Here is a 19,028-nt window from a genome sequence, read left to right as displayed (position 1 = left end):
CTGGCTTATTTAATTATTTAAGTGTTTATGAACATTAAGCATTTAAGTTTCTGATTGGTTTTATTTTTGTTGATTTTTGATATGATAGATAGGGAGTTAAGTAGTACCTACGTACTTTGCGCCAGATATCGGAGAATTATTGCCCGCGTCTCATCATGACTTCAAATCAGGATTCCGAGGAGAATTTAGGCCGGGCAAAGAAGAAAATAAAGAATTTAATATCCCTTGATACCTTTTCTTGTTCTTGTTATTTAAATAAAGTAGTTACTAGAATTTAAAAAATATGTCTCATATATTATGATGAGGGTATACATTTGAACCAAGGAACGTTTGTAACCCGAACATAATTCGACCATTTTCAACATCAGGAAAGTTAGGAAATAGGTAGGTATGTAAAGTCATAAAAGTACGTCATAAAACCCACGTTTACAGTTCTCTGCATTATCCAAAAAAGGCTATAACTACGTGTACTACGTAAATAAAACCGTGTTTCATTGAGAACATTCAAGCTTCACGTCACGTGCCATGCTCGCATCGCAGCAAAGCTCACTTACTTTTGTGTACACGTGCGTAAAACCGAACGTTCTGTGCCTTTGTACATTCAGAAAGAGGCATTTTCAGAGCGCATGCATGTTAAAACCATTAAGCGTCGAAACGATATCCAGTAGTACCGCTGCGTAGGCATTTTAATTTGGTAGGCGTTTGAAATTCCGGTGGCGTGATTCGGCAACCTCGTATCGCACTTTCTCGTGTTTGGAAAATAAACTTTACTATTGGCTGTATAGAGTTCAAATTTCTAAAAGATGAATGAACTTGGGAGAGTAGTAGTGGACATTTCGAAAGCAATTTAAACTGTTTTGACTTGTGTTTTGCTTAAAATAAAGCGCATTAGGACTCAATGCGATTTATGCGAGCCTTGCAAGAGTTGCACCAAGCAAGACTAAATTAGGCGTGAAAAAATTTACCTACAATAGGTATGTACACCTGACTTGCCAGGCGTGGATGAATCTTAACTCATTCACAGCGCGAGCTACGGCCTACAAGCCTGTACCTGGTGGGCTACCGCGAAAACCGAAATTCGCAAATTGCGGGGATCTTTCTCTTTTACTCTAATGAAGGCGTAATTAGAGCAAAGACAGATGTCCCCAATTTTCGAACATCAATTTTCGCGGTAATAGCCCAGATAATAAGGGAAAAACCGTTTGCAGCGAAAAGCGCATGTGAAAGAGGACCCGCCTAGTAACTGGCAGTGAATGTTTTAAACTTGAGCGATCAACTCACTCGGCTTCGTGTAGTGGTCGAAATTACCCCGGCAACCATTCGTAACGCGAATGGCGACATTCATTGGCTCTAACGTCTTTATGCACCATAAAATGCACATGTGCACTTAATTACTGGACATATACATAATGTGAGGCCTCCTAAGGCCCAAGGTCCTACCTATAGTACCTATTCAGTTCGATGTAATTTAAACCATGTTCAATTGGGACAGAGTCGATTTTGCTTTGATTCGTTCAATTTTCAAACAACACAAAATTAACTCTATTTCCTACAGTTTAGGTTCAAATTTCAGTGGCAAATTATGGATGTTTCGTTTGTATGGCTGGGCCTTAAGGGGGTAGTGCAAGTATATTATGTGGTTTAGGTACACAAACAATACAAAACATGGGAGATAGATAGGTCCTTAACCCTTTGAACGCCACGCCTATCGTGAGCGGCGCTTCACCGTGAACCTTGTCAGAATGCACGAAGGTTGATATTTCCCATAATTTTATAAAGTATTAATATAAGCGAAGTCTGTGGGTAGTGTGTGGTCACCTATTGAGAATGGGAGAGGACCGAGCTGCCAAGATGGCGTACAGGTGGGAAGACCGACTGGTGGCCGCTCGGTAGGTCGGCCCAGATACCGCTGGGGAGACAGTGTGGAAGCGGATCTGCGTCAGCTTCAAGCCGATAATTGGCAAGAAACGGCACAGGATCGGGAAAAGTGATGTGCTCTTTAGTTTCGGAGGCCAAGATCCTCTTTAGGTCGCTGAGCCGTAATAGTTAGTTATAAATATAAGCATTGTATAAGTAGGTATAAGTTTTATAAATAAGTCTATACGTCCCACTGCTGAGCACAAGCCTCCTAAAGCACAAGAATGATTAATCTGTACTTCCCACGATGGTCCAAAGCGGGCTAAATACAAAAATAAAAATACACATACAACCAAGTTGAAAAACTCCCCTTTAAATATTAAAGTCGGTTAAAAAACAATTAAAAACATTGGTTCCATTAACCCGTCGAGGGCATAAATAAAGTTGGTGCAGCGGTTTTGCACGCTGCGAAATAACTTTTTAATTTATAGCCGTGTAAGTAAGAGTGCTAAAAAGAACGGTTTAATGTTTCAGTGCATTTGGCAGAACTTTATTTTAGTTTAGGCTAAATAAAAGGGTTGTGGGTAAAGTGCTCTTCGTCTATGAAGTTGTGTAGGTGTAGTGTACAGTCGCCATCAGATATATCGGAGCGGCCGGGGTGCTCGCAAATATCTGCAGACGCCTCTATTGTCAAGGCGTTAGAGTGGGTGTTCACATATTTTTGAGCACCTCAGTCGCTCCGATATGTTACCTGATGGCGACTGTACATGAAAATTCCCTATTCAACAAAACTTGTAGCGATCACTGGTAGGTATATGTCTCATACGATTCGATTTCATACCAAAGCGTTAGGAAATTATTTTTCACAGGAAATTTTTGGTGTACCTAGTTTGTGTTCTAAAACAATAAAGAAAGATGGTAAACATGGACCCGGTTGGTTTCGGTAATTTTTCACTTGCCCAAATCTATTCACAATATTTGGACAGCACTTTAAATGCAACGTGGAACGCTGTTTGAATTTTTGGCAAAATAAAATGCACGGATTTGAAAAAGCGTTCATTTTACAGCGACGACATTTATTTAAAAAAAGGCTTAATGAAAACGGTTTGAATCATTTAAAAAATAACACTTTGTTGTTAAAATGTTGAATAACAAAATTAATCTCAAGAGATTCATTATAATAAAGGAGTTCCCGCTCGTTAGATTGGATTAAGGCTAGGTAATCGAACTTTACGTAAAACTAAGATTGACTGTAAAATTAGCCCGCAACTTAGTCCCCGGTGAAAACCGGGCTTCGAGTAATTTAACATGGTAAATTGGTTCGCGCTGGTTTGATGATTTAATAAATAGCTTTGACCGCCGAAGTCGTATCACGTAAACTAAATGTCATAACTCATAACTAGACGCCACGCACGTTCATGATGTCAAGAATTAGCGAACCATTTTTAACAACTGATACGTGGGGGATTTCCGGTCGAATTTCAAAATGGCGGAATCGTCTCGAGAACATTTCTTTTTTTGTTGATTAATTATGTTTAAAATATATAGCTGGTCAACCAAATCTTGTCAGTAAAAAAACGCGCGAAATTCAAATTTTCTATGGGACGATAGCCCTTCGCGCCTACATTTTTCAAATTTGCCGCCTTTTTCTACTGTCAAGATCTGGTTGACCAAGTATAATTATTGATAGCTATCAATAAATATGCAGCTAGTGATGAATTAATATTGAAGCGACTTTTCAAGAGTGTTTCGAGCTTTTTATTTGAGAAATTCCAAGGAGGAATTAAGTGAATATTTTTTTTAATTTTTTTTTAAAGTCTTTACGCTAGCCTTTTGCGCTTTTGGAATTTAACTTCTACTTTTGGATTTCTTATGTGATGGGTGGACAACAAAATATACCTATATTACTAAAAGCGAAGTCATATTCACTAAAAAGCAACTGTAAAACATCAACTGATATTTTGATGCTCCAATGAGACCCGAAACTATCATTGGAGCGGGGATAATAGGTATATAAGCTTATAATAGTCTTTCATGAATCCGTCATCATTCGCAATGTAGAATTTTTTTTATTGTATATTTAGGTACGAGTACGCGTTATTAACAACATTTAAAATACGGCTTTCAAACTTTCTCATTTAGACGAATAAATATTCATGATAATGTAATTTTTAGGGTTCCGTACCCAAAGGGTAAAAACGGGACCCTATTACTAAGACTCCGCTGTCCGTCCGTCCGTCCGTCCGGTCCGTCTGTCACCAGGCTGTATCTCACGAACCGTGATAGCTAGACAGTTGAAATTTTCACAGATGATGTATTTCTGTTGCCGCTATAACAACAAATACTAAAAGCAGAATAAAATAAAGATTTAAGTGGGGCTCCCATACAACAGACGTGATTTTTAACCGAAGTTAAGCAACGTCGGGCGGGGTCAGTACTTGGATGGGTGACCGTTTTTTTTGCTTGTTTTGCTCTATTTTTTGTTGATGGTGCGGAACCCTCCGTGCGCGAGGCCGACTCGAACTTGGCCGGTTTTTATATGCATGTATCATATATAAACTAAGCTAAGCTGAAATGTACATAATACGGATGCTGACAATACCTCACATTATATAATTGGTCAAGTCATTTACCTACTTACGTTATAATAAAAATATTACTAGGTACCTAATACTTAAATATCAATCAAAAAAGCACACAAAAAGCGCTGGTGGCCTAGCGGTAAGAGCGTTCGACTTTCAATCCCTGACCAATATCGTGAGGAAACCAGACTAATCCCAATAAGGCCTAGTTTACCCTCTGGATTAAATTGGAAAGTCAAGATGGCAGTCGCTTTCGTAAAAACTAGCTTTCGTAAACGCCAATTCTTGGTATTAGTTGCCAAACTGACCCCAGGCTCCCATGAGCCGCAGCCGTGGCAAAATGCCGGGACAACGCATTGAAGATGATGATGACTTAAAAATCAAACATAGAATGTTAAAAAAATAGCCACAACCGAATAAAGAACCTCCTCCTTCTATGAAATTGAAGTCGGTTAAAAACATTGCACTCTTTTGCTTGAGCAGTTATATGTGTAAAATAATTACACTTCACTTTTTATTTGCGAATAAAATAAAAATACTTGATATAAATACTCACTTCCCATTTGTTCATCATCTAGTTGTGGGGTTTGCTGTAAATAAAATAATTATTAAAGCACATAAACCAACAGCACTAAAAAGCACGATTTTAATACAATTTCAATACTGAAAATAACGAACAATGTGTATAACTTGACTTAAAAATAGTATACGAGAAACTTCACGCACCATTTTGAATTTAAATTTTAGAACGCGCGACGTTCGAAAACCAGTGCCGGTGCAGCACGCCCGTCCGTTTGAGTCCGTTATAGAACTGGAGATTTTGGAGGGCGTTCGGAATTTAAAATCTGGCTGACAACGGACCACAATAAACACCTACACGATGCGTTGTACTAGTTTCTGAAAGACGTGTCCTTGTAAGGGGGTCGTTAATTTTGTTTTTAGGGTTCTGTAGCCAAATGGCAAAAAACGGAACCCTTATAGATTCGTCATGTCTGTCCGTTTGTCCGAGTATGTCACAGGCACTTTTTCTTACATGCATTTAAATTTTTTATATATAGCTTAGCCTTTTTGTCAATGAGAGGAAGCCTGATATACAGAGTTAGTGTCGATGATTGATTTATGATTTTATTTAATTTAAAACAAAGAGTTTTGAAGAATCACAGAACTCCGAGGCATATATTTTGTGAGATAAGGTTATCTAATAATGAACGGAATAAATTTAAATGGGAGTTTTTAAGTAGAATTTTTTAATTCAACTGAATTTTGAAACTTCAATAACGCGACGTGGAACTCAATATAGGTAGTTGTTGTTGATACATTTATACTTACTGAAAACTAGTGTCATCTGATTGTGGCTGTGGCATTGAGACAAATGTCACAATATCTAAAAAGGCCTTTCTAGCACAGTGACATTAAATATTTAATTGAAAATAACTTCCAAATTATGTATTATTTATCGAATTAAAGACCAATCCCGTATAAAAGCATATATATAACATTATTACGAGTAAGAAGCCGTGTCACAGGCCTAATAGGATTATGTGTAGGTAATCAGATTGTACCACTTTACGTTATTTCTTTGTGTGGAATAACGGAAATAATTGTATCCTACGGGGATGGCTTTGCAAACTTTGTTAAGGTACCTTCATATTATTTTCTTTTTGTATTAATGTAATAGACCTCCAGGTTGTTTGGGTGAATTTAAATGATCTGACTATTTTGACTGGAAACACTGGAATTTGGATAAATAAAAAAACTACAAAAAAAATTGTTTTTGAAGGTTTTTCTTTTTTGTTAGGGTAGGGACATAATGTTATGGCCAAAACGGATTTACTTCGCTAATAGCTAATACATTTGATTTCATATTTGTGAAACTAATTATGAACGACCTAGCTGTCTGTATATTTCATTAAATCCCTTTTCCACACGAGTTTCCAAATCAAACCAAAATGACAAAAGCGAAATTTAAATCAAATCATTCTAGAACATTTATAATTAATATTAATAAAAGGTCCGGCCGGCAAGAGTGCCATTAAGGGCATAGGTTAATTTCCCTAGACGCTAACGTGCAACAAACAATATTTGAGGATACAATTTTGCTGGAGCTTGAGGGATTTGGAAATTATTATTTAAGCCTGGCGGTCATTTTGAAATGACACGATTTGTACAAGTAATGTGAGTTAGCCCACATCTCTACTGATTTATTAATCACATAACGCGTTTAGTAACTAAAGCCAATGAATATCTAATCAATTTCAAAATAGAATACTTTTATCTCACCAAAAACATTTTCATGTAGAACGTTGCCAAGACTAAACCATATTTATGGCTCACTGTTAAAAAGTTATTAAATCTCATGTTTTTTTTTAGATAGTGTTTTGTTTCTGGAAACGCGGCGCTATCGGTATATACTTTGTTTCCAGTACGGTTACCATCAGTTTTTCACTGACATAAACGCCGTCGAGAACGTAATTTACTTTCTATACATCTCGCTCGCACTCGCATATTCGTGCAAACGGGATGTATAGAAAGTAAATTACGTTTTCGACGGCGTTTATGTCAGTGACAAACTGATGGTAACCGTACTGGTGTGTAATTGTTCTTGTCGGGATATGGTGTTTGTGTGTTTTGTCATGTAGAGCCAAGCTTCTAACTCTAGACCTAGCTTCAAAAACTCCACACATCAATAAAAATATGTGTCCAATGTAATACAAAAGGCAGATACATTAAGTATCTTTATATTGTGTTATCCGTCGTGGCGTCACCGAATAGGCCATTACTGTAAACCGGCGCTGGTTCATAGCTTACACAGCTTAAGATTAACCTGAATTGCGTCTGTACATACATGTTTCTGATTGTCACGAATAAACTTACTGTCTTTTAACTTATTTTATCTTATCATAAAAGATTAAGAATCACACCAAGTTTTTACTTTTATGAGCATTTGTTGACGTATACCATTATGAGTTGGACGAAACTCATTAGAAGGCAAACAACTGAAGTCCGGGTCCGCTCAATTATTCAGATCCATTCCAAATGTATTTTACTTAGAGAATGTTTGAGAACAATGCTTTCTAAGAGTTGATTTCCGTTAGGCAAAGTTAAATAACCATCATAATTGGAACTAAAAAAAAGTACAAGAGGGAATGTTTTGAAAGACGGACAAATTCTAAAACTGATTTATTTGTTAGACAACGCTTAAATATCAAGAATATGAAATAATTGGTTTGTGTTTTCTTACAATTTCTTTTAAAAGGTGTGCAATAAAGACAATTTTATGTATCTATTTATTGATTTGAGCACTGTTTATGTTTTTTCTATTTTTATTAAGACCATTAAGTATTTCCGTTTTATTAGATTAAATCTATATACCTACTATCTGGATCCCTGTGATTGTTGGCAATAAATCTATATACCTACTATCTGGATCCCTGTGATTGTTGGCAAATTTGATTTTATAACAATTAGAATAGTGCTAAAATCTCATGAAAACTTTACTTTGATCTCCATAGTAACGTATAAAAGTATGCAATTTTTCATCAATGTTTTCTTATGACGTTATCACGCAAAATTATCGTCCGTAAACAGACTTTACAGACAACCATATATTTTACTCAAAATGTATCAACATATACTCGTACTTATAGCAGTCTTTCGTCAAAACGTTTCATCAGAACTTCCAAAGCGATGGTTGGTTTTTATCGTATCATATCTCAAAAAGGTTCACTAAGCTCCGATATTGCGAATTCCATTTCATCTGAGCACATAAATCAAATGTGTCCACCGTATCCGAATGCACTATATCACTCGATAGTGCAGTATCTGTTCCGGTTTACCCACGTTAGGTACTAACAGCAAAACATTTATCTAGCTCATTGGTGAAGAGTCACAGAAACCTGTCGCTAAAATTCCGCAACCATACAATCGAAAACACTCTCATTTTAAAATAAAATGCTTATTAGATGAAACTTGGCATGAACATTTACGTAACATATATCTATGCATGTTTGGTACAGTCGCCATTAAATATATCGGAGCGGCCAAGGTGTTCACAATATCTGAACACGCATTCTAACGTCCTGACAGTAGAGGCTTGTGAGCGTCTTAGCCGCTCCGATACTACTACTAGTACTAGTTTTCGTTGCAAATTTTTTATATATAAAGAAAATAGAGCAAGTACTATAAGTTATAAACTTTAAATAAATGTCATATACTAAGAAAAAGTGACCAAGGCCTCCAGTGCCCCAGGCTGGGTACTATAAGTTTTGTATGTAAAAGTTCTACTCGCTCTAATTTCTTTGTATTACGATTTATAGTATCAGACTAGTTAAGTAAAGTTATATTAGTAGCAGAGAAGGATAAATTAATATCAATATTGTATTAAAAAAGTAAAACATGGAGTTCATCTTTAATGTTTGTTTAAATAAACATTTCCCTCTCGAATTCGAATCAAATATTGTACCCGCTTTTACAAAGAATATTCGGATACAAATTGGCTCCTGAAAGAATTGAGTCAGACAAAGTATTTCCTTTTCCTAAGTTTGCTGGCACGCAAGAGGAATACACAATCGATGTCAATTTTAAACGACGACTTTCATATTATGATACATTCTTTTGTCAGTGTAACTATGTGTGCGTTTATTAATGCCTAAGGTTTATTAACTTACATTTGCCGCACAAACTGTTGCACAAATCTCTGTTTTGACATTTTGCTGGGACATCAGTTAGCCGCGACCATGACCAGTGAAACCTGTGTCTAAACGTCGGTAAATAAAGGTAATTGAATAAATTTCGCGTTAGACCCGTCTATAAATGTGAGTTAATATGTGTTCAAAATGCGAAGGTTTTAAATATTATATTGCCTAAGGTTTAGTTTATAAAATATCGTTTTACTTCGACTTCGTTAAAATAATAGTTATGATGAGTTATATTTATTTTCACTGTTTAAGATAAAATCTGACGACAAAAATAAAATCTGATAAAATGTTGGTATGACGACATCAAGAGAACGGCTGGATCAAAATGGGTGCAAAGAGCACAAAATAGAACAGAATGGCAAAAATTGAAGGAGGCCTACATCTTAAAGATTGAAAAGGGCTAAAAAGAAGAAAAGAAGAAGAAGAAGATAAAATCTAATCTATTCATTTCGTTTATTTGGTACCGCTCCCGAGATCAGTATGAGCCCTGTATGATTTTTTTAGAGGTTGTCTTAAGATGCCACATGACTCTGGTTCTTCAAAAACTCCTGTAGTTTCTAAAAGAATGGCGAAGAGTAGGGCACCCTCTACCTACACCACAGAAGATCCGGTTCTTAAACTTGCCTACTTTCAAAATTTTAAGTACCGGGAAACTTTACAAACTAGCAAAACTAGGAAAGCAAATAGGTATTCCAAAATTGTCATATTGTCATATTCAAACTATCACTGTTAATTAATTCTAAATTGAAGCTAAAATGTAAAGTACACCTCAAACTTCGCGGAGCTGCCACGCCTGATTTTCATAGCGACGCCGCTCTTCAGTTTTAAGTGTTATTCCAACCTATCAAACACAAGCGAGACGAATCCTTAGCCAAACTAGGGAACGTAGCCAAGGAGATTACAAGACAAGAGACGCCACATCCAGCCAGGAACAAATAATATGCCTGCTCCGGACTCGTAGTATACCAGAGGGGCTACCGCGAAAACAGAAATTCGCAAATTGCGGGGATCTTTCTCTTTTACTCCAATGAAGGCGTATTTAGAGCGACAGAGAAAAATGCCCGCAATTTACGAACTTCGATTTTCGTGGTTATAGCCCAAGGGACGTAATTTTATGGGGAGTGACACGCTCTGGGATGGGAAAGGGATAGTTATAATCAGCCGGCTATGCAGCCTAGCCAATATTGGAAGGTAGGTGGAGTAGGTTATGTCGTCGAGGGAGAGCGTTGGTGGTATGCTTCTCGTCGTTTCGGTCTTCGTAATATCTTGTATCAAGCAAGGCCGATATAGCAATAATCCATAAATAAATCATTTATACATATTGGAATCAAGGTCATGTGGTCTCTTAAGACAACTTCACACAATTAAGGCTGATACTGATCTTGGGACTAAATAAACCATGGCCTTATTCATAAACGGCTGCTAACTTAATCAGTCGTTTGTCCCTATCTGTCGTTATGCCATAGAGAGGGACAAACGACGATCATCAGCTGATTAACTTAGCACACGTTTATGAATAAGGCCGCAAGTCTATAAATTAGATTAAATCTTAAACAGCGAAAAGCAATTGATGTCCATTGTGTATTCCGACGAGCTTATCAAACTCACAAGGAAATTGCAGGGTCGTTCATGACATGATTCTTGACCTCATTACCAAGCAGAGGACGTTGTTCAGATAATATGTGGCTTGCCATCAGAGAAGGGTCCTAATGCTTCATCTGCATAAGGACGTTTCTATCAGAATTTCAGATGGAAACCCACGAAACACCATAGATGGTGTAGGCCGGGGTGCAGGCAGGCAGACCGAAAAAGAGATGGCGGGACGACTTGGACAGATTCTACCCGAATTGGTTGGAAAATACACACAAACAGGATCGAGTGGGGGAAGCGAAAGGAGGCCTTTGCCCAGCAGTGGGACACTAAAACAGACCAATAAAAAAAAGGATAGCAAGGTCACGTTTTTCTGGCTATCCTTAAAACCAAATTCGCTACTTAGTGTTCGTACAACCAATAGGAATTACACAGTCTGCTTCTGACAGTTTGACACATGGCGAACTTTGCGTAACTTGTTTTGAGCTCATTGCTCGAATTTTGTTTGGCGAAAGATTGAGAACCTTTGCCGGATTTTACAACTTTTCGGTATAATATAAGGCTGTTCAAAAGTTAGACGTAAATGATTGTTATTTTGTAATATAACGTTATAAAAAAGTGTAGGTATATTTCGGACCATAAATATCCAAAGATGTCTTAGTTAAAAGCCAAAAGGTTAAAGTAAGTACAAAAAAAAACCATATACATGTATAATACTAGATCTTGGACTAGGTACTTGTCTTATTTATCAGTATAAATTGGTTATATAGTTCATACAGTTAGATATTATAGTAACTGTATTTTCTTTTATTCTTAATTTTACATTAAATTACCTCATTACAAAGTCACAGCTTCATTTTCCGCGAGCGTACATTATAGTTAGTTTCCAGGTATCATTCTAATCCTTCAACTACCACAAGCGAGTCAAGGACTTAAGACGATCAGTAAAATAACGCTCTAAGTTCTGGAACATTTATTATGAAACCCGGGATCAAATAACGCTGGCTCTTCTGTGATTTCGACTCATACGTGGCCGCGCAACGAATGCGAATAATACCCAGGAGGCTACAACTCTACAACCACTATATCGCGTTTAAAAATAAAACAGCATCAAATTTAATGAAAAATTCTGCAATTTTGAATTTTATGACGCAGCGTCACAGTTGAATTTCGAGTGACATGCTTCAGTACTTTAGGGTCTTTAGTTTTTTGCTATGCGAATCTGTTACAGTTACAGTACCGTTAAATTAAGAACGTTTTGTTTTTAAAATTGGAAATGTTTACGGTGGCCGGTTGTAAGGCGTTTATTTGAAGTGGTCTGTTGGCATGCGGAGTCTTTTTATAGTGCTTTTTGAAGTTTTACAACGCTGTTAAAGCAGTTTTTATGATAATACGTAGGTAGTCAAATATCACGAATGATATTTAGTTTTATGATGGTAATTGAAAAAAAAAATTGTTCCAAAATTCGTTTAGAGGTTTGTATGAAAATCAAATATTGATTGATAAAGAGTTATAGTATTTTTTCTACTCCCGTACTTTTATTTGTCATTTAGAGGGTCGTGCACACACCTTTAAACCCCTCTCTTATAGTTGTCAAGACAAGTCTTTTAGTCTATTCCCCAAAAAAGTATTTGTGCATACACGCAGTATCTTTTTGGCACTTTTACGATACTTCGTGTAATCACCACTTAAAAAATATTGTATGGAATACATTGTTGCCAACCTAATTTTAATTGTCATTTCTGACAGATGAGTAAACCATAGACATGTTTTGGTTAATCATCATCATCATCATCATCAGTTTTCATCTTTATAGGGCTGTATCTCCTAAACCGTGCGTCGTAGCGCAAAAATAATGAAATTTTCGTTTCCCTTTGAAACCCGTAAGTAATATTTAAAAAACACAAAAAACAAAAAAACAAAATTAAAAAAAGAAAGAAAAATGCTTATGGGTTGTATCTCCTAAACCGTGCGTCGTAGCGCAAAAATATTAAAATGTTCATTCCTCTGTAAGAAGCCTCTAATTAATATTAAAAAAAAAACACAAAAGAGAAATGTATCTCCTAAACCGTGCGTCGTAGCGCAAAAATAATCAAATTTTCGTTCCCCTTTGAAATCCATAAGTAATATTTAAAAAACACGAAAAACAGAAAAAAAATTAAAAAAAAGAAAGAAAAATGTTTATGGGTTGTATCTCCTAAACCGTGCGTCGTAGCACAAAAATAATAAAATGTTCATTCCTCTGTAAGAAACCCCTAATTAATATATATAAAAAAAAAACAAAATAAAATAATAAAAAAATATTTATAGGGCTGTATCTCCTAAACCGTGCGTCGTAGCGCAAAAATAATAAAATTTTCGTTCCCCTTAAGAATCCCACGCACTGAACAACCTATCATATTAGAACATTAAACAATCATCATCATCCATTTTTATTATTATTTCATTGCATTTCAAAGTGCTTGGTCGTAGAAAAAGTATTGTATGCAACGTTGTTTAACTGTTGTTAATAAAGACGCCACGAGTATGTTTTGACTCAGTTAAACAACGTTGCATACAATACTTTTTCGACGACCAAGCACTTACTTTGAAATAAAATTGAAAATTTAACAAATATTTTTCATTCAAGAAGTAGCAAAGAATGGAGGGTACGGGCGGGAAAAGAATGAATGAAATAAAAAAACATGTCTATGGTTCACTCATCTGTCAGAGATGACAATTAAAATTAGGTTGGCAACAATGTATTTCATTCAATATTTTTTAAGTGGTGATTACACGAAGTATCGTAAAAGTGCCAAAAAGATACTGCGTGTATGCACAAATACTTTTTTAGGGAATAGACTAAAGACTTGTCTTGACAACTATAAGATAGGGGTTTAAAGGTGAGTGCACGGCCCTTTAAATGACAAATAAAAGTACGGGAGTACAAAAAGTTTTTAATGTGCTTCCAACCTAAATTGTTATCGTTTTTATTGTAATAAGTAATAACCTTTTTATAAGAATAACACAAGTTTGACGTTTCGGAAAGGCCTACTTTTTTTAGGGTACCTCTTCATAGTTTTAAATGTAGGTACCTTACCTACAGTCCTCATGAGATATTTATATCGGAGCGGCCAAGTAGGTTACTGAAAAATATCCAATCATGTACTTTAATCTCATGATAATAGAGGCTTTTTTGTTCAAGTACCTATCTTGTGAACACCTTGACTGCTCCGATATAACTGACTCCTTATAACTTTCTACTGATACCTTTTGTCAAAAAATATGGACTTTACTTCTTCGAGATTTAATATGTAGTTTCAATAAATAGGAAGAGAACATTATTACTATTGTAATTACCAACGACATTATTTTTGCCATTTCGTTCCAGTAAAGGATTAAAATGCGGGCGAAATAAAAAGACCTCTCGTATTCATATTGCGATTTGAGATCTTGAAAGAACCAACATAACGTGAACTCCAGATCCTTAACAAAATGTGAGATGGGAAAACGAGTTATACTGGACGGTCTGGATGAGCTTTAGATGGGTGTGTTTAGGAATGTTCAGCTCGTTACGCCGGGCGGGCTACTGCATTTTTCATCATTTTACAGTCGCAGTGAACTAATATCAGTATAAAAATCAGTACTGAACTAAAAAAAAAAAACTATTGTTCGTCCACTTGACCAAATTTCAATATAAACCTACATTGCTGCACAAATTTCGACTTATTGCAATCCTTAATATCGAAACAATATAATATATCTATCTACATAAAAATTATGTTGCGCAAGTAGCAAATTAAAGGCCTGTGCACACCGGGTGCGTGTGCGTGACGTGCACGTGCGCGTGCAGCGTTGTAGTATACAGATCCTTCTGAGAGACGGCACACCGCTTGCGTGACGTGTGCGTGTGCGGCTCCAACATTTTAGCGCACACGCACGCACACGTCACGCACACGCAAGCCGGTGTGCACAGGCCTTAAATATCAAAAATATTATTTATATGTCAAGTGGACGAAAACTAGAGCATGGGCGGAAACTAGCGCAATGGGGGGCATTCCACGAGAATGTCGCTTACGTAACGCTTTCGCCTTGTATGGCAGCTACCTTAATCAAATCCCTAAAGTTCTAGATTATACTGCCAATTTCTTAGCCAAGTCGTGAAATATTGACAGACACAATATAGCTTACTCAGCATTTTCAGAAGTATTAGAATAATGTCGTTACGTAAGGTAATTTTATCTTTCTTGGCATATATTTTTTTTTAATTCCATTCAGAGATCTAACGATAGTAAATGTTATCATACTGAATTGGCCTATCTATCAGCTTAGCACACAAAAAAAAATCAAGCATCTACCGCAATAATTCACGTCACCATAAATAAAAATCTCATCGTACTCGGCGATAGGTGAAAAATTAAAAAAAATCATAACTCCGAAAATACGAAAAATCGCGGAACATACATGGGGGTGATTCAGATAGCCCTCTAGGTCCTCTACCTCCCAGCTTCAGTATATCACTACTTCTTGGGACACCCTGTATAACAACATAAATAATTACTAACAATCACGCTTTAAAATAACCTACTGAAAAATTCTGTGCACTGTGCTATAATGGCGGGCAAAGACTGAAATGTATAAAAGTGATTTCTTTTGACAAATGATGCAATTTTATACTTGCCGGTTCCTGATGGCTCCAATTAGGCTCAACTGAAAACTTTTGGAATTCTCTTTTTGAATTTTATCTTTAAAATAAGGTTCTTCACTTTAATGGTGAATATTTGAATGAATGGTTATTATATCCAGATTCTTTGGAAGTTTCAGGCCAAAGAACGCATACCCAACTTTGAACATTCTCTCAACTAATACCATAGTTTTATCTATTATCCATAATATTTCGGAACTACACACGTAAGTGGGGAATGTTGGGGTATTTAATATATTAATAATCTCGGCAATTCTACAAAGGCCTATAGGTTGTATTCATCGTAGGTAGGGACGGCAAAGTAAAAATGCGTGTTGACTGTTTAACGTTCTGCTTATTCAAGTGAAGCAAGAATAATGATCTAAACGAATGAAATTGAGTGAGTGAATGAATATTTATAAAATGAATGAATGAATGGAAGGTAGACTTGGATTTTCGTAATATACCAATTTCAATTTCAATTTCAAAAACTTTAATGTCTAAACAACACATGTCAAAATTACAATAGCATAAAAATAAAATCACAAAATATACAACTAACACTAAAATAGACACATTTCCAGAATAAAAATACAACATAAACAATACTAAATTAAAAATATAACTAGTTCAAAATAATAATAATTAAGGACAATATACAATCATATAAGATAATCACAAACGTCAATATTATGCAAATCATTTAACATTAAATTTACAGTAAAATTCTCTAATCGTAAAAAATGCCTTATCTAACAAATAGGCCTTCAACTTTTCAACAAACAGGTCATAAGAAGCCGCCTCTTTAATCTCACGGCTCAGGCTATTAAACAATAGTTATTTTCGATACAAGTGCGAAAAAGAGGAAATTCGAAACGAGTGGCGATAAATTAAAACTCGACCGAAGGGAGTGTTTTAAATCGACACGAGTTGCGAATTACCTATTCGCACGTGTATCGAACAACGTTTTACAGTACATATGGCACTTTAAAGTTTCGACATACGCACGAAAAGTGCTATTTTACGCACTAGTGCGGAAAAGTAGCCCCATATGTACTGTAAAAGGAATATAATGGAGGAAAAAGTTTTTAGGAAACCTTTGCCTAATTCTACGTGGACAAATTCGCATACAAATATAGTCTTCGTATTTAAACTAGTCAGGGTGCGTAGTCAACGTGCAATCGTTAATACTCCGTAGCGAATGAAACGAAACTGTCGCTGTCACACTAGTGGGGAAGAGTGATAGGGAGGGATGATTACGATACGCTACAAAGCGTTAACGATTGGCACGTTGGCTACACGCCCTGTTCTCGCGATCAAGTTCGATTCATCCGTACATCCGCCAGCTGCGCCATCTTGCCTTACAATGTCGCATGCAATTTCCTGGGCCTGCCGCCTTGACGTATTCGATTCATTCCGTTCGGTTTAACGCAAGAACTAGTATAAGTGGACTCGCTGTCAGCACGCACACTTACGAGCATTATCGAGTTACTTTGGTACGAAATTTTGATTCAGTGACCCAATTGTACTGGTTCATACGCGAACCCGTTTAGTCAATAAGAAATCACGTTTTCTAAACTCGACGCCCTGTATATTGACATTAATAATAATTCTTATTTATTTACTCAATAAAAATACATAGAAATATTCATTACACATATTTTTCGCCAAACTCCATGACACTTTGTTGGCGAATGGTAGCACTCAACATTCTTCCTTAATACTTTTACTGTGTAAGGCAGCCATTCTCAAAGTGTGTTCCGCGGAACCCTAGGGTTCCGCGACACCCCTCCAGGGGTTCCGCAAGAATTTAGAATAATAAAATAAGCATAATTATTATGCTTATTAATAAAAAAATACACTTCTAAAAACTATTGTTTTATTGTAGGGTTCCATCAAGTATTTCGCTTTCCAAAAGGGTTCCGTCAAAAAAAAAGATTGAGAACCGCTGGTGTAAGGTGTAGGTAAATAAGTAGGTACTATCAGCAATACACTTACCTGACCGTCGATAGGCCTTATCTCATTGCAACAAGGTTCAAGACTGGTCAGAGAACTGTGACGCGTGTGAATTAGTATTAGTACTTAACAATGGCCCCTCACGGCCCCACTTTTACAAATTAAAAGCCATCAATATAACTAACGTGTTGTTTTGTTTGCAGGCGCGGAACAAACCCGCAGACGGCGGTGGGCACGTCAACCAGAAGAACGCGGCGGGCCAGAAAGCAACGCCGACGAGTCAAAAAGGTAATTTTCTAAGTCCCTGGTGGATGCCGTCATAGATTAGTATATGTTATTATGACGCCGTACGCTGCGTGCAGTTTACTTACCAATTGTTTCGAAGAACTGTTTCAGCCTCCTAAGGCCCAGCCATACAAACGAAACATCCAAAATTTGCCACTGAAATTTGAACCTAAACTGTAGGAAATAGAGTTGATTTTGCGTTGTTTGAAAATTTAACGAAACAAAGCAAAAGCGACTCTGTTCCAATTGAACATGGTTTAAATTACATCGAACTGAATAGGTACTATAGGTAGGACCTTGGGCCTTAGGAGGTTAGATAGAACGCGATGCTGCACATCACATTGGTTCAAATGGTACTGAAGACTTTTAACATGAGATCAGGGTCCCGTTTCTCAAAAGCTTGTAACTTGTAATACAAGCGGATGTCACTTTTTGACAGCTTTTGTTAGAAAGGGACTTCCACTTGTATAACAAGTTACAAACTTTCGATAAACAGGGCACAGGGGCCCGTTTCTCAAAAGCTTGTAACTTGTAATACAAGCGGATGTCACTTTTTGACAGCTTTTGTTAGAAAGTGACTTCCACTTGTATTACAAGTTACAAGCTTTTGAGAAACGGGCCCCAGGACGTACATTTTGATAGGTATATCTAAATGGATTTCGTTCGTAGGTACTTATTTGTAGTACATTGAGGCGAGCGAGATGCTTAGGAAAATTTGAACGAATATACATCATTTTAAGGTCAAAGTGTAAGTTCTCATTGGCCTCCATCTATGTCCGGAGGAATATCTTGTCTTTTCAACCAAACTCTGCCATAAAATATACCTAGACTATATCTCTTGATTCTGCTAACTACTGCCATTATGATGCCAATATGTTATATGGCCCAGAAGATGTAAACTAGTAAAAATCTACGTTTTAAAGTTTTCCCACGTTAGATTTATATGACACAGTTTGTTACGCCGGCTGGTAATGACAGGAATGACTGGAATGAGACTTAAAAAGCGACGCCATTTACAAACGTTCAGAAAACTACATTTTACGTAACTCGCTTATTTCCGATCACCAATTGCACTATTTTCTTGAAGACGGAAGTTGGTCTTATTTGAAAAAATATTGCTGTTTCAAAGGGTTTACTTCCTATTTGAAACGTACCCGAAGCGTAAAACTTTTTAGTGACATGATACGACTGTTTGGAGACAATCTGTCAAAAGACGTGTGGACTGTGGTCCCTCGTGATATGGCACCACGTCAGCAGCAGATACTTAGTTAACTTTGACAAAACCGCAATCCCGTCCACAGACGCCGAGTTTTCATTGGGTTATAATGATGTCAAGTATCTTGTGATGTTATTTATAGGCACACCACAAGGCTCTCTGATGTCACAGCAAAATCCTCA

General features: G+C 36.6%; 2 protein-coding genes across 6 annotated transcripts in view; one reads left to right on the top strand and one right to left on the bottom strand.

The window, feature by feature from the left end:
* Positions 1 to 5,314, bottom strand: part of LOC134653095 (troponin C-like) — a 32,347-nt gene extending 27,033 nt beyond the window's left edge. The window contains exons 1-2 of one of the 2 annotated variants that reach the window (XM_063508393.1): positions 5,166 to 5,314; positions 4,996 to 5,029 (exon numbers count right to left, since the gene is read on the bottom strand). In XM_063508393.1, the coding sequence (XP_063364463.1) occupies positions 4,996 to 5,029; positions 5,166 to 5,168 (37 nt within the window). In that variant the 5' untranslated portion in view covers positions 5,169 to 5,314. The remainder of the gene's footprint in view (positions 1 to 4,995; positions 5,030 to 5,165) is intronic. The other variant, XM_063508392.1, reaches the window with a different exon arrangement.
* The window catches only part of LOC134653109 (calmodulin-A-like), a 255,376-nt gene that overhangs the window by 196,655 nt on the left and 39,693 nt on the right, over positions 1 to 19,028 (top strand). For all 4 annotated transcript variants that reach the window (XM_063508413.1, XM_063508414.1, XM_063508412.1 and 1 more), the window contains one exon: positions 17,549 to 17,633. In XM_063508413.1, the coding sequence (XP_063364483.1) occupies positions 17,549 to 17,633 (85 nt within the window). The remainder of the gene's footprint in view (positions 1 to 17,548; positions 17,634 to 19,028) is intronic.

This window comes from Cydia amplana, chromosome 12 (assembly GCF_948474715.1).
Source record: "Cydia amplana chromosome 12, ilCydAmpl1.1, whole genome shotgun sequence".
Classification (NCBI taxonomy): Eukaryota; Metazoa; Arthropoda; class Insecta; order Lepidoptera; family Tortricidae; genus Cydia; species Cydia amplana.
This window is presented reverse-complemented; position numbering and strand designations above follow the sequence as displayed.